At 41.1% G+C, this 18537-nt stretch overlaps 1 protein-coding gene across 1 annotated transcript in view; it reads left to right on the top strand.

Annotated features, from left to right (window-relative positions):
* The window catches only part of ZNF318 (zinc finger protein 318), a 21980-nt gene extending 6441 nt beyond the window's left edge, over positions 1–15539 (top strand). The window contains exons 4-8 of the mRNA XM_011986770.1: positions 3081–3382; positions 8750–8953; positions 9417–9516; positions 10718–10836; positions 11125–15539. Coding sequence (XP_011842160.1) covers positions 3081–3382; positions 8750–8953; positions 9417–9516; positions 10718–10836; positions 11125–14463 — 4064 coding nt within the window. The 3' untranslated portion in view covers positions 14464–15539. The remainder of the gene's footprint in view (positions 1–3080; positions 3383–8749; positions 8954–9416; positions 9517–10717; positions 10837–11124) is intronic.
* The last annotated feature ends 2998 nt before the right edge of the window (positions 15540–18537 follow it).

Raw genomic sequence — 18537 nt, 5'->3', positions numbered from 1 at the left:
TTCAAGTGATTCTCAATCCTCAGCCTCCCAAGTAGCTGGGATTACAAGTATGTGCCACCACAGCTGGCTAATTTTTGTAGTTTTAGTAGAGATGGAGTTTCACTGTTTTGTCCAGGCTGGTCTCAAACTCCTGGCCTCAAGCAATCCTCCTGCCTCAGCCTCCCAGAGTGCTGAGATTATAGGCGTGAGTCACTGCACTGGCCTTTTCTGAGCTTTTTAAAGTAACTTGTAGATGTGATGTTCCTTTACTCCTAAATACTTAAGTATTTCCTAACAACAAAGAAGGTACATATCCTTAATACACTTATCAAAATTAGGATATTAGCAGTGATACAATACTATTATCCAGTCTACCAATCTTACTCATATTTCACGTTGTCCCATTAATGCCCTTTATAGCAAAAGAAAGTGCAAGATTATTTATCACATTCAGTTTTCATGTTCTTATACTCTTCTTTAATCTGAGTCTTTGTATTCCATAACATTAACATTCTGGAAAATAAGAGGTCACATATTTTGTAGAATATCCCTTAATTTTTTATTTGTCTATTTCCTTATGATTAAATTCAGGTTATTCATTTTTGGCAAGACTATCACAGAATTGATGCTCAGTTTGTATCAGGTGTTGATTTATCCCATTACTGGTAATGTTAACTTTAATTATTTGGTTAAAGTGGTGTCTGCCAGATTTCTCCACTATAAACTTACTGTTTTATCTTTTTAAATTAATATGTATCTTATAGAAGAGATACTTTGAGACCTTGTAAATATTCAGTTACTCCTCAAACTTTCACCCACTGATTTTAGCATCCACTGATGAGTCTTGCCTGAGCCAGATATTATGATAATAGTTATTTAAAAAAAAATTTTGAAATTAAAAAAAATTTTTGAAACAGGGTCTCGCTGTGTCACCCAGGCTGAAGTACAGTGGCAGTGGCATAATCTTAGCTCACTGCAGCTGGCTCAGGTGATCCTGCTGAGTAACTGAGACCATAGGCATGAGCTACCATGCCTGGCTAATTTTTTTCTTTGTTTGTTTGTTTGGCTAGAGACAAGGTTTTGCCATGTTTCTAAGGCTGGTCTCAAACTCCTGAGCTCTGCGGCCTCCCAAAGTGCTAGGATTACAGGCATGAGCCACTGTGCCTGGCCTGTGATGGTATCAAATAGTGATTTTTCAAGTTTCCTCATTCCTTCTACCTTTATTAGTTGGCTTTCTACTATAAGAGGGAACTTCCTAACCCTCACTGCCATTTGTTTATCCATTTATATGAGTATGAATTCATGGATTCTTCGTTTGATACGTTACAATGTTTTATTATCATTATTTATTTTCATGCACACATTGTTCCAAATCTGGCCAATGAGACCCCTTGTGAGTTAGTTCCTGTGTCCTTTCAATATGTCTTCATCATTTTTGAGTTCTTTTTTTTTTTTTTGAGATGGAGCCTTGCTCTGTTGCCCAGACTAGAGTGCAGTGGCGCAATCTCAGCTCACTGCAACGTCTGCCTTCCGGGTTCAAGTAATTCTCTTGCCTCAACCTCCCGAGTAGCTGGGATTATAGGCACGTGCCACCATGCCCGGCTAATTTTTGTATTTTTAGTAGAGACGGGGTTTCACCCTGTTGGCCAGGTTGGTCTTGAACTTCTGACCTCAGGTGATCCGCCCTCCTCGGCCTCCCAAAGTGCTAGGATTATAGGTGTGAGCCACCACGCCCAGCTTTTTTTAATTTAATTTTATTTTTTTTAAGAGACAAGGTCTCATTCTGTTGCCCAGGCTGGAGTACAGTGATTTGGTGCTGTCATAGCTCACTGTAACCTCGAATTTTTGGAGTCAAGTGATCCTCCTATGTCAACCTCCCAAAGCACTGGGATTACAGGCATGAGCAACAGTGCCTGGTCTTTCCTTAAATTTGGCACACACACACAAAAATGTTCCCTGATGCCTTCCTTTTTATTCCATTTTTTTATGCTTTTAGGAATTCACATACACAGTGAGGAAAAGAACATAACAAGACTTCTAAATACTGATAGTATGAAAGAACAGAGAGTAGGAGAAGATGTAATTGCTTCTGTCTGGGTTTGGACTGTTTAGGGATGAGAAATTGAGTTATTTATCCTGTGAGGATTAACGCCAGAGGATCTGCAGTTTAGAATAGGAGATAACATTAAATAAGCCAGCAGGATGTGGTGGCTCACACCTATAATTCCAGCACTTTGAGAGGCTGAAGTGGGCAGATCACTTTGAGCTCAGGAGTTTAAGACCAACCTGGATGACATGGCAAAACCCCATCTCTACCAAAAAAAAAAAAAAAAAAAAAGGTTAACCAGAGGCAAAACCTAAAACTCATTGAAGAAATTGTTAAAGTGTCCTTAGATCAGATAAAGTCAAATATATTACCCTCTAAATAATTCTTCAGTGCTCTGAAGAGAGGACAACTGCTAGATTCATAGTTACAACACTTATTAATGTTTTTGAGAGACACACACAAAATTATATATACTGTTATGGGAGTTCTTGGAGCCCCTGAAGCCTGTCCATAGATGCTTACCTTATAACCTTTATACAAAAGATAATGTCATAACCCATCCTTTACCTTCATAGAAGCTTCACTTACACCAACCCATGTGGAAGGAGAATCTTACTTGCTCTTAGAAAAAAAAAATTGTTTTTTTGAGATGGAGTCTGTCACTATCACCCAGGCTGGAGTGCAATGGTGTGATCTTGGCTCACTGCAACCTCCTCCTCCTGAGTTTAAGCAATTCTCCTGCCTCAGGCTCTTGAGTAACTAGAATTACAGGTGCCCACCACCACACTTGGCTAAGTTTTTGTATTTTCAGTATAGACGGGGTTTCACCATGTTAGTGAGGCTGATCTCAAGCACCTGAACTCAAGCAATTACCCTCCTCAGCCTCCCAAAGTGCCAGGATTACAGGCGTGAGTCACTGTGCCTGGCCGCCCTTAGAAACTTTTGTGGGCAAAGATTTTGTAACCATAAAGCCCTGACAAATTACTACTTGTAAATGAGAAACGACTCATCTTATTTTCCCTGTGCTTCTTTTTGTTGACATTTGACTACTCAGGAGAAATGCTGCGCAAGAAACGAAGGGAGAAGGATGGCCACAAAGATCCGCTCCTGGTGGAGGTGAGTCGGCTTCAGGATAACATTATGAAGGACATTGCAGAGCTACGGCAAGAGGCAGAAGAGGCAGAAAAGAAGCAATCTGAACTGGACAAAGTAGCTCAGATCTTGGGAATTAACATCTTTGATAAATCCCAGAAGTCTTTAAGTGATAGTAAGGAGCCTACAGAGAAGCCTGGGAAAGCAGAAAAATCCAAGAGCCCAGAAAAAGTGTCATCGTTCTCAAACTCCTCCTCCAACAAGGTAACAACTCAACTTTTCCTTTTCTGTCATCTTTTTTTTTTTCCCCTTAGACTCCTATGGAAGTTTTCTAACCATATTCTTAACTTAGGTTTTCAAACTGTTCTTACTCTTGTTAATTATTTTCTTACAGTATAGATCAGAGCATGGTACTCCTCTTCAGAATTTCAGCAATTCCTTGTTGCCCACAAAGAATCCCAAATCCTCAGTGTTCAGGACCTTCTGTATTCTTGTTCCAGCATTTACTCCTTAACCCACTCCTGTCTGGCTTTTGATCTTCTCACAACTTGTATATACCGCTTTGCGGGGTTAATATTTAGCAACTATGTTCATGTCTAGGTCACTACTATGTTGCCAAAGTCAGTAGATACATTTTACTTCTCAAATGAGCAGCATTTGAGGCCGAGAATCACTTTCTCCTACAAAAACTCTTTTCCCTTGGCTTCTGTCACACTTCTTTCCCTCCTAGTACATTGGATGCTCCTGCTTAGTATCCTTTGCTGTTGCTCATACATAATCTTTAAATTTTTGAGTTTCTCAGGGCTTAGTCCTTGCCCAGTTCTCCAGAATTTGCTCTTTCTTTCTAGGCCATTTCATCCAGTCCTATGCTAAAATGCCATGTGAGAAATGCAAGTTTTATGTTCTAGTCAAATGAGTCTTCTGAGTGTCTAACAACCTAACTCACCATTTCCACTTCATTGTCTCATAGGCATTTGAAATTGAGCATGTCCTAAACTAAATTAATGGTTGTGCTCAGCCTCCTTCCAACTTTTTCTTCCTCCATTGTTATCCATTCTCAATGCATGGCACACTGTCCAACAGTTTTCATGACAACAACTTAAAAGTCACTCTTAGTGCTCTTCTCTCCCTAACTGCTCCATAGGCAGTTACAAATTCTGTCAGGTCCCTCTCCAAAGTAAATCTCGATTCCATCCAGCTTACCATCTCCATTGACATTCAAGTCCAAGCCACATCAGTTTTTGCTTATGTTGCTGTGTTAACTCTTTTTGCACATATAGCCAGTGATCATGATACTCAATCCCTTGCCTACTTCCTCAACCTCATTTCATGCCTCTTTCCCTCTTGCTGACTGTAGTTGCATTACTAACCTTTTCATTCCTCAAATGTATCATCTCTCATGACCTCACATTTTCTGTTCCCTTTCTTTACCATGCAAATTAAACTCTTTCCTTATCTGCTCTTCTAACTCCAATTCATCCTTTAGATTGGATCTTAAATTAGTTCCCTGACTTCCTTCTCTGATTCCCTAGACTGTTAAATTTGCCTGATATACACTCCCATAATATCTTGTAATTTTCCTTCTTAGCATTTATGACAGATCTGATTATATAATTATATGTGTTCCGCAAATTTGCTTTTAAGGTTCAAAAGTTCCAGGGACTTTATATGTGCCATTGTTCAATATGGTTCCCAATACATAGCCCAGGGCCTGGCATATAGTAATGAGTACTGCTCAGGAAACATTATATTACATCTTACACTGCGTCACCTCAAAGTGCAATTTTCCAGGTGTGCAATATCTGGTATTACACCTCTCTGGTTTTGCATTAATAATCCTATTAGCCTGGAATAATCTTTCTCCCACCCCCACTCACCCATTAAAGCCCAATTTGGATACCACCTCTTCCTTGAAGAATTTCCAGAATTCCACCCAGATCTAGTCAGCCTTCTTTAGCACTCTGTAATTTGTTTCTTTGTAAAATTTATTTCGTTGTCTTATTTAAAGATTCTTACGTCTGTCTCCACTAAACGAGAGCTTCTTTTTTTGTTGTTAAGGATGGGGTCTTGCTATATTGTCCAGGCTGGTCTTCTTTTTGAGACGGAGTCTTGCTCTGTCACCCAGACTGGAGTGCGGTGGTACAATCTTGGCTCAACCTTGGTTGAGCCTGCAACCTCCGCCTCCCAGGTTCAAGTGATTCTCCTGCCTCCGCCTCCCAAGTAGCTGAGATTACAGGCATGTGCCACCACCCCTGGCTAATTTTTGTGTTTTTAGTAGAAGCCAGGTTTCACAATATTGACCATGCTAGTCTTAAACTCCTGATCTTGTGATGTGGCCTCCCAAAGTGCTAGGATTACAGCCGTGAGCCACCCTGCCCAGCCATTTTTTTTTTTTTTTTTTTTTTAAGACAGAGTCTTGTTCTGTTGGCCAGGCTGGAGTACAGTGGCGTGATCTTGGCTCACTGCATCCTCTGTCTCCCGGGCAATTCTCCTGCCTCAGCCTCCTGAGTAGCTGGCATTACAGGTGTGTACCACCACACCAAACTAATTTTTGTATTTTTAGTAGAGATGGGGTTTCACTATCCTGGCCAGGCTGGTCTCGAACTCCTGACCTCAGATAATCCACCCGCCCCAGCCTCCCAAGATGCTGGGATTACAGGCATGAGCCACTGTGCCCATCCCCGGCTGGTCTTGAACTCCTAGGCTCAAGTGATGATCCTCCTGCCTCAGCCTCCCAAAGTGCTCATATTACAGGTGTGAGCTACCCCACCTGACCTGAGAGGATAAAAGAGGAATCTTTATTTTTGTGTTTCCCATGGCATACAATATGTCTAGCACATAGTACATCCTCAGTTAATGTTGAGAGGTAGGAAAGAGAATATATTCTGTATTATCACCCAAGCTCTATTTTTTTCCATGTCTTCCTAGGAGAGTTTTCTTTCTCAACCAGGTAGAACTAGTCTTTTATACCTGGGTCTTGAGTCTAGGTAGGGCCTTTAATGGGAGAAGAATTTAAAAGCTCTGGTCCTTTGTAATTGACTTATACATTGGATTTCTATTCATATACCAACCCCATGATAATCTATCATCTTGATTTGGGTGAGTCTTCATGGTCTCTGAAACTAACAGGGATATGTTACAATTCAATTTTCATCTCAGCAGTAAGGAATATTATGTCCACAACCTTTCCTACCTGTCCTTCATATTTCTTTACCTCTCTTTAAAACGTATAGTTGGTTTGAGGTTTTCTTTCCCTTTCTGTTCATTTCAGAAAAGCACACACAAACTTGTAATTTCATCTACCTAGAAACAACTATTATTATTACCTTTTTTTTTTTTTGACACAGGGTCTCACTCTGTCACTCAGGTTGAGTGCAGTGACACGACCATGGCTCACTGCAGCCTCCAACTCTCGGGTCCAAGCATTCTTCCCACCTCAGGCTCCCCAGTAGCTGGGACTACAGGTGCTCACCACCACCACACTTGGCTAATTTTTGTATTTTTGCAGAGTTGAGGTTTCGCCATGTTTCCAAGGCTGGTCCCGAACTCCTAAGCTCAAGTGATCTGCCCATCTCAGCCTCCCAAAGTGCTGGCATTACAGGCATGAGCCACTGGGCCCAGCCAAGACCACTGTTAGTAATACCTTGGTGTATGATATTATTAATACCTTGGTGTATGTTATTCCAAATACATACACCAAGGTATTAATTCTGTCCATTCATTCACTTAACAAATATGTATTGGTCACCAATAAAGTGTCAGGAACTGGTCTAGATATGGGAAATAACACACTGAACAGTATAGACAAGGTTCATATTCTCATTAAATAGTAGAAGACAGACAATAAATAAGTCCATGTTAGGTAATGATAAGTGCCTAAAAAAAGAAAGCAGGATAAGGAGTATAGAGTGGTTAGAGAAAGTATTTTGGATAAAGTGATATTCAACGCTCTATGCCTATTTACGTATCTTTGTTGATTATTCAAGTGTATTTTATTAGTTTTCTCAGTATATCATGAACATCTTTCCATGTCAGTAAATACACTTCTCTAATACCATTTTTAACAACCTTATTTTTTGTTGTTTTTGTTGCATGGTTAAGCAAAATTTATTTAACCAATCAAATCACCTGTTGTTTGACATGATACTTTCCATAGGATAAATATCAAGGAGTGAATTGCTGGGTTAAAGGGTATACAGTATTTTGAGGTATGTAATGTATTCCTAGATTATCTTCTAGAAGATGGTGCCAGTTAATGCTCCCACCAGTAGTGTATGAACTCTCCCATCCCCTACCTGTCTGGTGTGATCTCTTTAGTGATTCTTGAATAGGATTCAGGTAGGGAAAGAGTATCTTTGAAGCCCCAGTTGTTTCCCTTTCCTCCTGTCCTACCTTTTTCCCTGAACGAGCCAATATTCTAGGTACCCAGCTCCTTCATCTTGTGTACTATAGAACCCCATTTATAGCTAGCCTCTGAGTTGCAAAAATTATCTTTTTTTCCTGTGCTTTAATCCTGAACATTAACCAAAATTCTCATTTCCTGAGTGCCTTGTTCCAACTTGGTAATAAATTAATTTATATTAAATATTTACTGTTGATCATTTTAATATTAAGGAGTTGATATATTTTAAAAAAAAGATACATGTTACTCAAAGGTGTTAAAATTTTTTTTTTTTTTTGGAGACAGGGTCTTACTTGTTGCTTAGGCTAGAATGCAGTGGCACAATCTTACCTTACTGCAACCTCCGCCTCCCGGGTTCAAGTGATTCTCGTGCCTCAACCTCCCGAGTAGCTGGGACTACAGGTGCACACCACTATGCCCGGGTAATTTTTCTGTTTTTAATAGAGATGGGGTTTCACCATGTTGGCCAGGCCTGTCTTGAACTTCTGGCCTCAAGTGATCTGCCCACCTCGACCTCCCAAAGTGATGTGCTTTCAGGCGTGAGCCACTGCACCTGGCCTCTAAAGGTGTTAAATTCTAAAAGTGATATTTTAGGCAGTTAGGAATGTTTTTCCCAGATTTCTTTAAATCATTCTACATAGATGACCTTATTTATCTATGTATAGTTGTATAGTCTGCTTTATCTGTGTACACCAACCCTTCTCTCCAGTTTTTCATGCCAGGATGCATGTGATGAGTTCACTATCACCTATTTTCTGCTTTTGCTTTACTTAGCCTGTCAATTACCTTTTCCATTTTGGTTTTTCTTCCCTCCCTAGTCGTCATGATTTTCAAATTTAACTGTTTAGTTGCATAGGTAACACATTCAACATTTACTAAAGGGTATACAGTAAAGAGACTACTACCTGTCCTTGTTCTCCACTTCCCTTCCCCAGAGGCAGCCAATGTTTCCACAACCTTGGCTGTTCTTCTAGAGATATTTTAGGATATGTAAGTAAATATATTGCCGTTATGACTTACTTTTTATGCTGTAATAGCACTATGAAGTCAAATAGTTCTGTGTCTTAGAGACATGCTTCTGTTAGGGTTCCCCCCAACTTGTGCAGCTTTAAACATTGGAAATAGGGTCATATGGCCCTATTTCTATTATTATGGCCACTTACTATTTCAAAGAGAAGACAAGTCTAGATTGCCTTGAATTCCTTGTAAGTACAGTTTTTGTCCTCTAGGAATCAAAAGTAAACAATGAGAAGTTTCGTACTAAGAGCCCCAAGCCTGCGGAAAGCCCCCAGTCAGCCACTAAGCAGTTGGATCAGCCCACTGCTGCTTATGAGTATTATGATGCGGGCAATCACTGGTGCAAAGACTGCAACACCATCTGTGGGACCATGTTTGACTTCTTCACTCATATGCACAATAAGAAGCACACACAGGTAGGTATCCTACTCTCTGTTATTTTCACTCCCACCGTCACTCTCTTCAAACTTCTGTACCCCTATCTGCATTGCGAAGCTGGAAAAGGAAACATTCTCATATGGGCAGGAGCCCCAATCTGAAGAGCCAAGAGACACCAACAAAGGAGACACCATCCCCAGGGCTCAGTCCAGGGGACTTGGCTGTAACTAAACACCATGACAAGTGTAAGTGAGGTTTCTGCCTCTTTTGATTCCTTGAGTACCTGATTTTTTTGTTTCATTTTACCTTTCTCTGGTACTTGGTCTAACATGTGTTTACCTTTTCCACAGGTGATTTCCATTTAAACAGTTGGCAGAGGGGGTGGGGGTGGGTAGCTGGGGGCTTCTGGTCCCCTGATCTTATTATGGGGGAAAAAAAGAGAAAAGTGGGTCATTGAGCTTTTAGTGCTGTTGTGTGAGCACCTCTGCCTCTTACAAATAGACACTGGATCCCTACAACAGACCTTGGGCTTCAAAGACCCAGAGTGAGGCCAAACAAGATGCCATAAAGCGCACTGACAAGATAACTGTTCCTGCAAAAGGTATGTTTCCTCTTTGCCTCCTTTGTGGTTTCCTTACATTCAGTTGAGGAAGAGGTGTCCTGAGCTAACGTGCTAGGAAGCAGCATACATGAGACAGCCATTCCTTTTAACAAAGCCATAAGAATGCCTTCTGTGTACAAAACAGTGTACTAGGTCCTGAAACTATAAAGAGATCTATAAGACCATGATCTCTACCCACATGACCAAAAATCTACTACTAACAGATGTTAAACATAGACATGTCACTTAAAATAGAACTGTCTTTGTCATTGGCTTATGGACCCAAAATCTTACTTATTTGGAATCCAGATTAAAAAGGATAGGAGATGCAGTAATTTAACTGCCTTTTCAACTAAGAACTATACAATATTTTGAGTCATTGTTACTAAGCAGTAAATGGAGAAGCAGAACCTTCCTTTGTCTTTAAACTTTTCAATTTCTTTCTTTTTTTTTTTTTTTCTGAGATGGAGTCTCGCTCTGTTGCCCAGGCTGGAGTGCAGTGGTGCAATCTCTGCTCACTGCAAGCCCCGCCTCCCAGGTTCACCCCATTCTCCTGCCTCAGCCTCCCAAGTAGCTGGGACTACAGGCACCTGCCACCATGTCTTGTATTTTTTGTATTTTTAGTAGAGACGGGGTTTCACTGTGTTAGCCAGGATGGTCTCGATCTCCTGACCTCGTGATCCGCCCACCTCTGCCTCCCAAAGTGCTGGGATTACAGGCGTGAGCCACCGCACCCGGCCCATAAACTTTTCAATTTCTTACCTTCACAAGTAGCCGGTGCTGCTGCTGTATCCTTGAGATCTACAGAAGAGAGATTCCTCAGTAATTAATACCAACATGAGAGATCCTCATAAAATGGTAATGGACTATTTGGGAGTATAGTTTTTATATCTCCTGAGATGCTTAGTGCTAGTTAGGGTTTGAGGAGACTCAGCAACAGGAATTAATCTGGCACAGGAAACTCCTAAATTAACCAGTTAATGTTCCCAAGAGGTAGAAGAATTAGAGGACTGTAGTTCAAGCCTTAGGTTGGAAAGACTGTGCTATTGGAATTCATCTAAATACTGCTTCTGACTTCACAGTGAGTAAGGCCCTCTATACTGTAACTATTTTACTGCAAAGGGGTGGTGGGATTTCCATTGGTTGCTGTCATTCTGGGTGGAATCGACTTATTTCCTTGACTTTTTTCTACTTCTTCCAGGCTCTGAATTTCTGGTTCCCATCAGTGGATTTTATTGCCAGCTCTGTGAGGAATTTTTGGGGGATCCAATTTCTGGGGAGCAACATGTGAAGGGTCACCAACACAATGAGAAATACAAGGTTGGTCTTTGTAGTAGGCTGTGGAGTTTCCAACTTTTCTGAAGTAATTATTTTGACTTTGTCAAATGGCTTCCAAGCCAGAAAAAGCCACTGACACTTCAAATTCCATATAACCTCTTAAGTTCTCCTCAATCCTAGTGGGAAATGCTCAGCAGATAGCATCCCGTATATCCTTGAGGAAGATTATTCTGGGGATTTCTACTGAATGAATTCTAACAGTGGCAGGGCCAATATTTTTGTCTCTTGTATTTTCACCAGTTTTTGAGCCTTTATCTTTTTTCTTCCCAGAAATATGTGGATGAAAACCCATTATATGAGGAGCGGCGGAATCTGGACCGCCAAGCTGGCTTGGCTGTGGTCCTAGAGACAGAACGGCGACGGCAGAGTGAGCTAAAGCGCAAACTTAGTGAGAAACCAAAGGAGGAGAAGAAAGAAAAAAAGGCAAAAGCTGTGAAAGAAGTAAAGGAGGATGATAAGGTCTCTGAGAAATTAGAAGACCAACTCTCTGAGGGTAGGAACTCCCCTGAAAAAGCTGAAAATAAAAGGAACACTGGCATCAAACTCCAGTTAAAAGAAGAGGTAAAGAAGGAATCACCAACATCATCTTTTGGGAAATTCAGCTGGAAGAAGCCAGAAAAAGAAGAGGAGAAAAGTTCAGTGGTGACCCCAAGTATTTCTAAAGAAGAGATTGTAGAAAGTAGTAAGGACAAAGAGGATGGCAAAGCTGAAGCTGGGAAGGCAAAGCCCATCAAAATCAAACTCTCTGGGAAAACTGTTGTTGCACATACCAGCCCTTGGATGCCTGTTGTGACAACTTCAACACAGACTAAGATCCGACCCAACCTGCCTATCCCATCCACAGTACTCCGCAAGTCATGTTCAGCCACAATGAGCAAGCCAGCCCCTCTTAACACCTTTCTGTCTATTAAGTCCTCTGGAACCACTGCTAAACCTCTGCCAGTGGTTAAAGAGTCTTCAGCTGATCTCCTCTTACCTCCAGACATCATCTCCAAAGCATTTGGAGGGGAAGAGGTGATTCTAAAAGGGTCTCCAGAGGAAAAAGTGGTGTTGGCTGAAAAGAATGAGCCATCTCATTTACCTGAACAAATACTACCACCACCACCACCCCCACCTCCACCGCCTCCACCACCCCCCATTATACCTCATCCAGCTGCCCCGTCTCCTGCTCAAGCAAATGCTATCTTGGCTCCAGTAAAATCAAACCCAATTGTATCTCAGACTCTCAGCCCTGGCTTTGTGGGTCCTAACATTTTGAACCCAGTGTTGCCTGTAGCCATCATGGCCTCAGCACAGCCAGCTGCCATTCCTTCTGATGAGACCGCTCCTGGGGTGAGTGAGAGTGACCGAGACCAGACCCTGTTCTCTGTGTTAGTACGTCCTCCACCACCCCTGTCAAGTGTGTTCAGTGAACAAGCCAAAAAATTAGAGAAGCGAAATTCATGCTTAGCCACTGCCAATGCTAAGGACCTGTATGACATATTCTATAGTAGTGGTGGAAAGGGGGGCCCTGAGACTAAGGGTACCTCTGAGACTAAGCTAAGTGGTGGTCCACTGGCCAATGGGGAAAATAGCAACCTCTCTAGAACCAAAAGTTCAGACACCTCTTCTACTTATCCTTTGAACAGCAGTGCATCCCAAGAGGAGTTGCATCAAGATGAGGGTTTGGTCACTGCTCCTATAGTTAGCAACTCTGAAAAGCCTGTTGCAAAAACTCTGGTGGCCCTAGGGAAATGGTCAGTTGTAGAACATGTAGACCCAAAAAGCACAGGTAGCACCTATGGCTTCCTACAGCCTCTGACAAGGTTGTGCCAAAGCAGGCCTTATGAAACAGTTACCCCAAAGACAGACGCGTTGGCCATATGGACCTCTAGTTCCTTCCAGAGTGACACTTGTAGGGATATATCTCCAGAGAAAAAGAGTGAGCTTGACCTGGGAGAGCCAGGACCACCTGGTGTAGAACCACCTCCTCAGCTGTTAGATATACAGTGCAAAGAATCTCAGAAGTTGGTAGAAATCCACCTCAGAGAATCTGTTAACCAGGATAAGGAAAGCCAAGAGCTCCGTAAATCTGAGGATTGTAGAGAAAGTGAGATAGAGACAAATACTGAACTAAAAGGAAGGGAGAAAGAGCTGTCTGAGGGGATAGTTGATGAGGGAACAAGTACCAGCATTGGACCCCACAGCACAGAAGATTCTAATTTGAACCATGGGAACAGATACATGTGGGAGGGAGAAGTAAAACAGCCCAACTTGCTAATGATTGACAAAGAGGCTGAACAGTCCAATAAATTGATGACAGGAAGTGAAACTCCAAGTAAAGTAGTGATCAAATTGAGTCCACAGGCTTGCTCTTTCACAAAAGCAAAATTAGACTCATTTTTATCAGAAGCTAGGTCTTTACTCAATCCACAAGATACACCTGTGAAAATTTCTGCCCCAGAGTTGCTGCTTCAGTCCCCAGCCAGATCAGCTGTGTGTTTAACAGGTAGTCCACAAGAGCAAGGAGTTTCAGTTGTTAGTGAGGAGGGGGTAGGAAATTCAGCTCCAGAATCAGCTTCTAGAACTTCTAGGTACAGAAGCCTCAAACTCAAGAGAGAAAGATCAAAAGACTTTCAAGTTAAAAAGATCTATGAGTTGGCTGTTTGGGATGAAAACAAGAAGAGGCTAGAGACCTGGGAGAGCCCAGAGAAATCAAAAGCAGAAGCACTGGAGCTACAAGATGTCCATCCAGAGTTAACAGTGACAATAGAAAGCAAGGCCCTGGAAGACTTTGAAGCTACAGACTTAAAGGTAGAGGAGCTTACTGCCCTGGGGAATCTAGGGGATATGCCTGTTGATCTCTGCAGTACTCGAGTAAGCCCAGCACATAGATCCCCAACTGCCTTGTCTCAGAAAGTGTGTGAAGAAAATTCTGTATCACCTGTAGGGCGTAATTCCTCCACTCCCACTGACTTTGAACCAATCCCATCTTTTTCTGGGTTTCCGTTAGATTCTCCCAAAACCTTGGTGCTTGACTTTGAGACAGAGGGTGAACGAAACTCATCTAATCCCAGGAGTGTTAGGATCCCTTCTAACATTTTGAAAACTGGACTTAAAGAAAATGTTGACCATGGCTTGGGGGGCCTAGAGGGAACACACCAGGCCCTTGACCTGTTAGCAGGAGGAATGATGCCTGAGGAAGTACAAGAATCTTCCCAATTAGACAAACAAGAGTCACTCAGATTGGAATTAAAAACAATTAATTCTGTAGGCCTTGGGCCATCTCCTTGCCTTCCAGACCTTGTTGACTTTGTCACACGGACCTCTGGAGTTCAAAAAGATAAACTATGTTCTCCACTCTCTGAGCCAGGTGACCCTTCTAAGTGTAGTTCCCTGGAGTTGGGGCCATTACAGCTAGAAGTATCGAATGCATCCATCACAAAGGTGGCAATTCTGCAAGTAGATGATGACAGTGCCGACCCTCTGAATTTGGTTAAAGCTCCAGTGTCAAGATCCCCTCCAAAGGAGCAGGTAGTTGAAGACAATATGGTCCCTCAGGAAATGCCTGAACAGGAAGCTACAGTTGGTGCCATCCAGGACCACTCAGAATCCAGTGTTCACAACTAAGAATAAATACCTAGAGCTACTTGTGAATGAATCAAATTGGCTTCTAGAAATCAGATGCCCAGATGATCCAGGACTAGTTTGCTATCTCATCTGGAACCTACACTAAGAGATGCAGTCAGCATCTTACAGTAAATATTCATGGAAGCTAAAAAATTTACCTCTTTTCCTTTTCCCTTTCCCCTTAAAACACCAGACAAATCGATAACTTCTATATATATATCTGTAAAAATGTATTTTCTGTTAATTTTTTTTGGCCAATTTATTTTCTCCCACTTTGTCATTAAAATCAAATGTCTAACTGGCTCACCACATAGTGTGCTTTGATTGTATTTTGGCTTTGACTCTGCCATTTCTGAAACGTGGGGGAGGATGGAGGCAACTGACCTCTCCAATTGCTGTGTTGTATTCCTACCCAATTTCCTGGGCAGTTGATGCATCTCTGGGAAAAACACCAGAAAGCTTGCTGAAATGGAAAACTTGGAAGAATTGTTCATCTCTTAGGCTTTCATTTGGATGGGCCTGCCTTAACATTGTTTGAAATGCAGCGTGAGTAGCTCTTTTGTTTACTGTTTATACCGCTTAATTGGCATGTCAACTCCTGTACTTCCCTTACTATATTAACCTTTCTTGAGATGCATTGTCCTGCTAACCCACAAACCTGTTTGGAAATAAACATGGAAGAATATCTGGCAGGCAGGCTTTTAGAAGACGACAAATCGGTAAGACTTATTCATGGTTTATTGCCAGGAGCAGATATGCTTTAGAGATCACTTTTATTTTTGAAATGGCCTTTGTTCATTGTATTGTGATCCAATAACACTTTGTATGAAATTGTTTGGCAGCCATTTCTGTTGTGAAGGGGTAGAAGATCTCTGAAACTTGTCTTGAGATTGAACTCATTCCCTGTTCCACAAACCCATATGTATCCTTTCCTCTACCACCAATTTATTTCCACCATAGTATGATGTTTTGGGTTGTATATTTGTTAAAAAGATTAAAGAATTTATGAGTTGGCTTGGACAAGTTTAACTTTATTTTTAATGTGTTAATTACTTGGAATAAATGCATTAATCTCATGTTTCCTTCTGGATTTTTGTTTTGAAATCGCACACATTTGAACTCCAAAGGAAAACTAGAACAGTGAATCCCTGCTGCCCTATTGTCTAACCACACCCCCAACCATGCTTTCCTCACTTGTCAGAACTACTTCATGCCACAATGTTAGGACATATAGTCTGCCCCAGCGCAGCCTGGATGAGTAGTGAGTAGGCAACAGTTGTCTGGTATTGGCATCTTCCTATTGTGAAGCTTTTTATATACCTTTGTGTTGACTCTCCATAGATTCTCCTGGGAACTGAGCTCCCCTAGGACAATCAGGTTCCTGCTCTTGGGAATTAGGGAGCTCAGTCCTCAGATTTTCTATCTCTGTCCCAGTTTCCTCTTGATAGCCCTGTTGTCAGCAGTTTATAACCTGACTCAACAGGGCCTTCAGAGTCTTATTTACCCACCTGTTCCTGAAAGATAATACAAAATTACTGATCTGTATTTCCCCCCCCCCCCATTTTTTTTCCCCGTTTCCTTATGTACAGAACTATAAAATCCCTAGGTCAACTTTGAGAAGGATTTTAAATTTTTCTTAATGTCAATTTAGAAGTCATTCTGGCCTCTCTTTATCATGTTATGGAAATGGCACAGATTTGGGAGAGCTAGATCCTTGACTATGCCTCAGTCATTTACCTTGCTGTGATTTTAGACAAGTTAGTTTACCTTACTGTGTCACAGAGTTGTTTTGTGTTGTTTCCTTTGAGATAAGGATCGTTATCTTTATCCTAGCACCAATATGTACAGGATCAGGGTATCCTGCCCGTGTCACCTTTCTAGTCCTGGTTTTTAGGACAAAGCCTGAGTTCAATGCAGTTTTCTTGCTTGGAAACCATAGACTAACTCAAAAGGTGCCATTTAGAAGAGTTTAAACCCAAGTGAGCTTCAGGGAGATTTGTTTTCCCAGAGAACTACTCCCTCCCTGTTCTAGCAGGTTATCTGTAGGAATTCAGGGAACATAATTTTTAACGCCAATTTGTGCTGATTTTCAGTCCTGTTCACTTAGTTCCACTTCCCTTTAGGGCAGGACCAGTGGTTTTAGGGAAAGAGGAGGAGATCCCAATCCTAACCTTACTCCCTCAGAGGGTACTGGAATCTTACTCTCTAGGTTAGGAGGGGACCACTTGAAAGGAGTGAGAAGAGAAAAGAGGCAAAATTTATTGTAGGAAGGGCAGAACTAGTTCAGGTAGCTAGGGCTGGAGTACTTTGAGCCTAAGCTTTGGTAGTAACTCTTTTTGTATTCTCTGGATAACTTCAGGATTTACACCAAAGGCATCTACCAATTTGCGGGTTTTTCAAAAATAATGCTCACTTAAAGAGTTATGGGAGTGGCATTCTTTATATCTTCCTTGAACCAGCAGAGGGAGAACTTTTAGGAATCTATATTCTGGGCAGGAAGTGTTGCTGCCTCCTTCCTTTTGGTTAGTGGGATCTAGCTTTGGAACCTATCCAGAGAAGACAGGTGAAAGGAAGGACAGAATTCTAACCCAGTAGCTGGAGATACAGCATATTTTTTTGTTGTTGTTCTCTACCATCACAGTACTGAATAAACTTTCAACTTAGGAGACTTAGGCACATGGAAGAAATGGGCCCTGAATTTTAAATGCAGCTTATGGTGTAATATAACTATGTTTTAAATTTTACAAACATCAGGAACAACTTTTATCAGACATCTTCAATTGTGAGAGCAGATGATCAATAATTATGTTTAAATTTAGGCAAATACCTAATTTTACCTAAGGTGTACAAATAACCCCCTAAAAATTCCCCTTGGCCTTGCAAATGGGGGCGTTCTGCTTTACAAACCGTATTATATTCACAGGGCACATAATACTCTGTTAGTATTGCTGAATAATATAGTTAAGTGTTCTTACTTCACCTATGACACTTCATCTTTCAAAAAAGTCAGAAAGTTAATATTTTGGTAGCAGAGCATGCCAGCACATAGTCCATTTATCAGTCTGCCAGGTTCAGGGACTAAGGAAGAATGGGGTGGGGAGGTGGACATACAGGACACATGCATCCAATAGGAACATGAAGTGTAATTTTAAAAGTTGGAGGACGGTTCAGAGAGGATGTAGCCTGTAACAGAAATAAGTGAGGTAGTTTCATATATATATATATGTGTGTGTGTGTGTGTATATGCTTTGTTAATATATTAATATATATCCCTAAACCTTGGTTCTCACCTTAACAAAGCTTACATACCAAATTTACGATAAGAACCTAAACAAAGTCTTTATTTATTAACAATTTATGTGAGAACATGGACAAATGGAAATAGTTTTGTGAGCCCATCTCTTTAGAGTTTAAAATTGCAATAATGTTTATGTAATTTTTAACTAAGTTATGTATACAATATTCATTGATAAGCCACGAAGTTGAATTTATAATGAAAATCTTCTAAAAATCACAACTCTTCTGATTTGCCCTCAACCCGTATACACTTTCAGAAGAATACATATAAAACATGTATGTTTATGTTGTAGCACTTAATATGGTTGTAATTTTACATTTATGTGTCTTTGATTAATATATGCTCCCCTTAAGTACATCATAAACTCCCCAAAGCAAGAAGTCTGCCTTTGCTTACTATTTTTTAATCATTGTATTCACAGTGCACAGTTGTCTGGCATATAGCAGGTGCTCAATAAAAATTCATTGAAAGAATCAATGTGGTAATAGTAGCTGTTTTTATTAACAAATTGTGAATACTTAGCAAATTATAAGTCAGTAAAAACTGTAAATTGCCTATTGTATTTTCTGGGTGTTTAGCACTCTAGAAGCCAACTGTCCTCTGGCTTCTGTCCTGGGTCTTTGTATACAAAGCACTTTATCAGTGAGGCATGTCAAGGTTGCCAGTGGTTCCCTCACTTCAACAGCATTCTGGAATAGTGGTGCCAGGCCATGATGGGAACACTGCTTCTGCAGCTCCTAGAAGAGAAACTGAGGATGAAAAGGAGTTAAACTGAC

This window comes from Mandrillus leucophaeus, unplaced genomic scaffold, assembly GCF_000951045.1.
Source record: "Mandrillus leucophaeus isolate KB7577 unplaced genomic scaffold, Mleu.le_1.0 Scaffold3, whole genome shotgun sequence".
Classification (NCBI taxonomy): domain Eukaryota; kingdom Metazoa; phylum Chordata; class Mammalia; order Primates; family Cercopithecidae; genus Mandrillus; species Mandrillus leucophaeus.
Note: the sequence above shows the minus strand (reverse complement) of the source record. Positions and strands in the feature narration are given on the sequence as shown.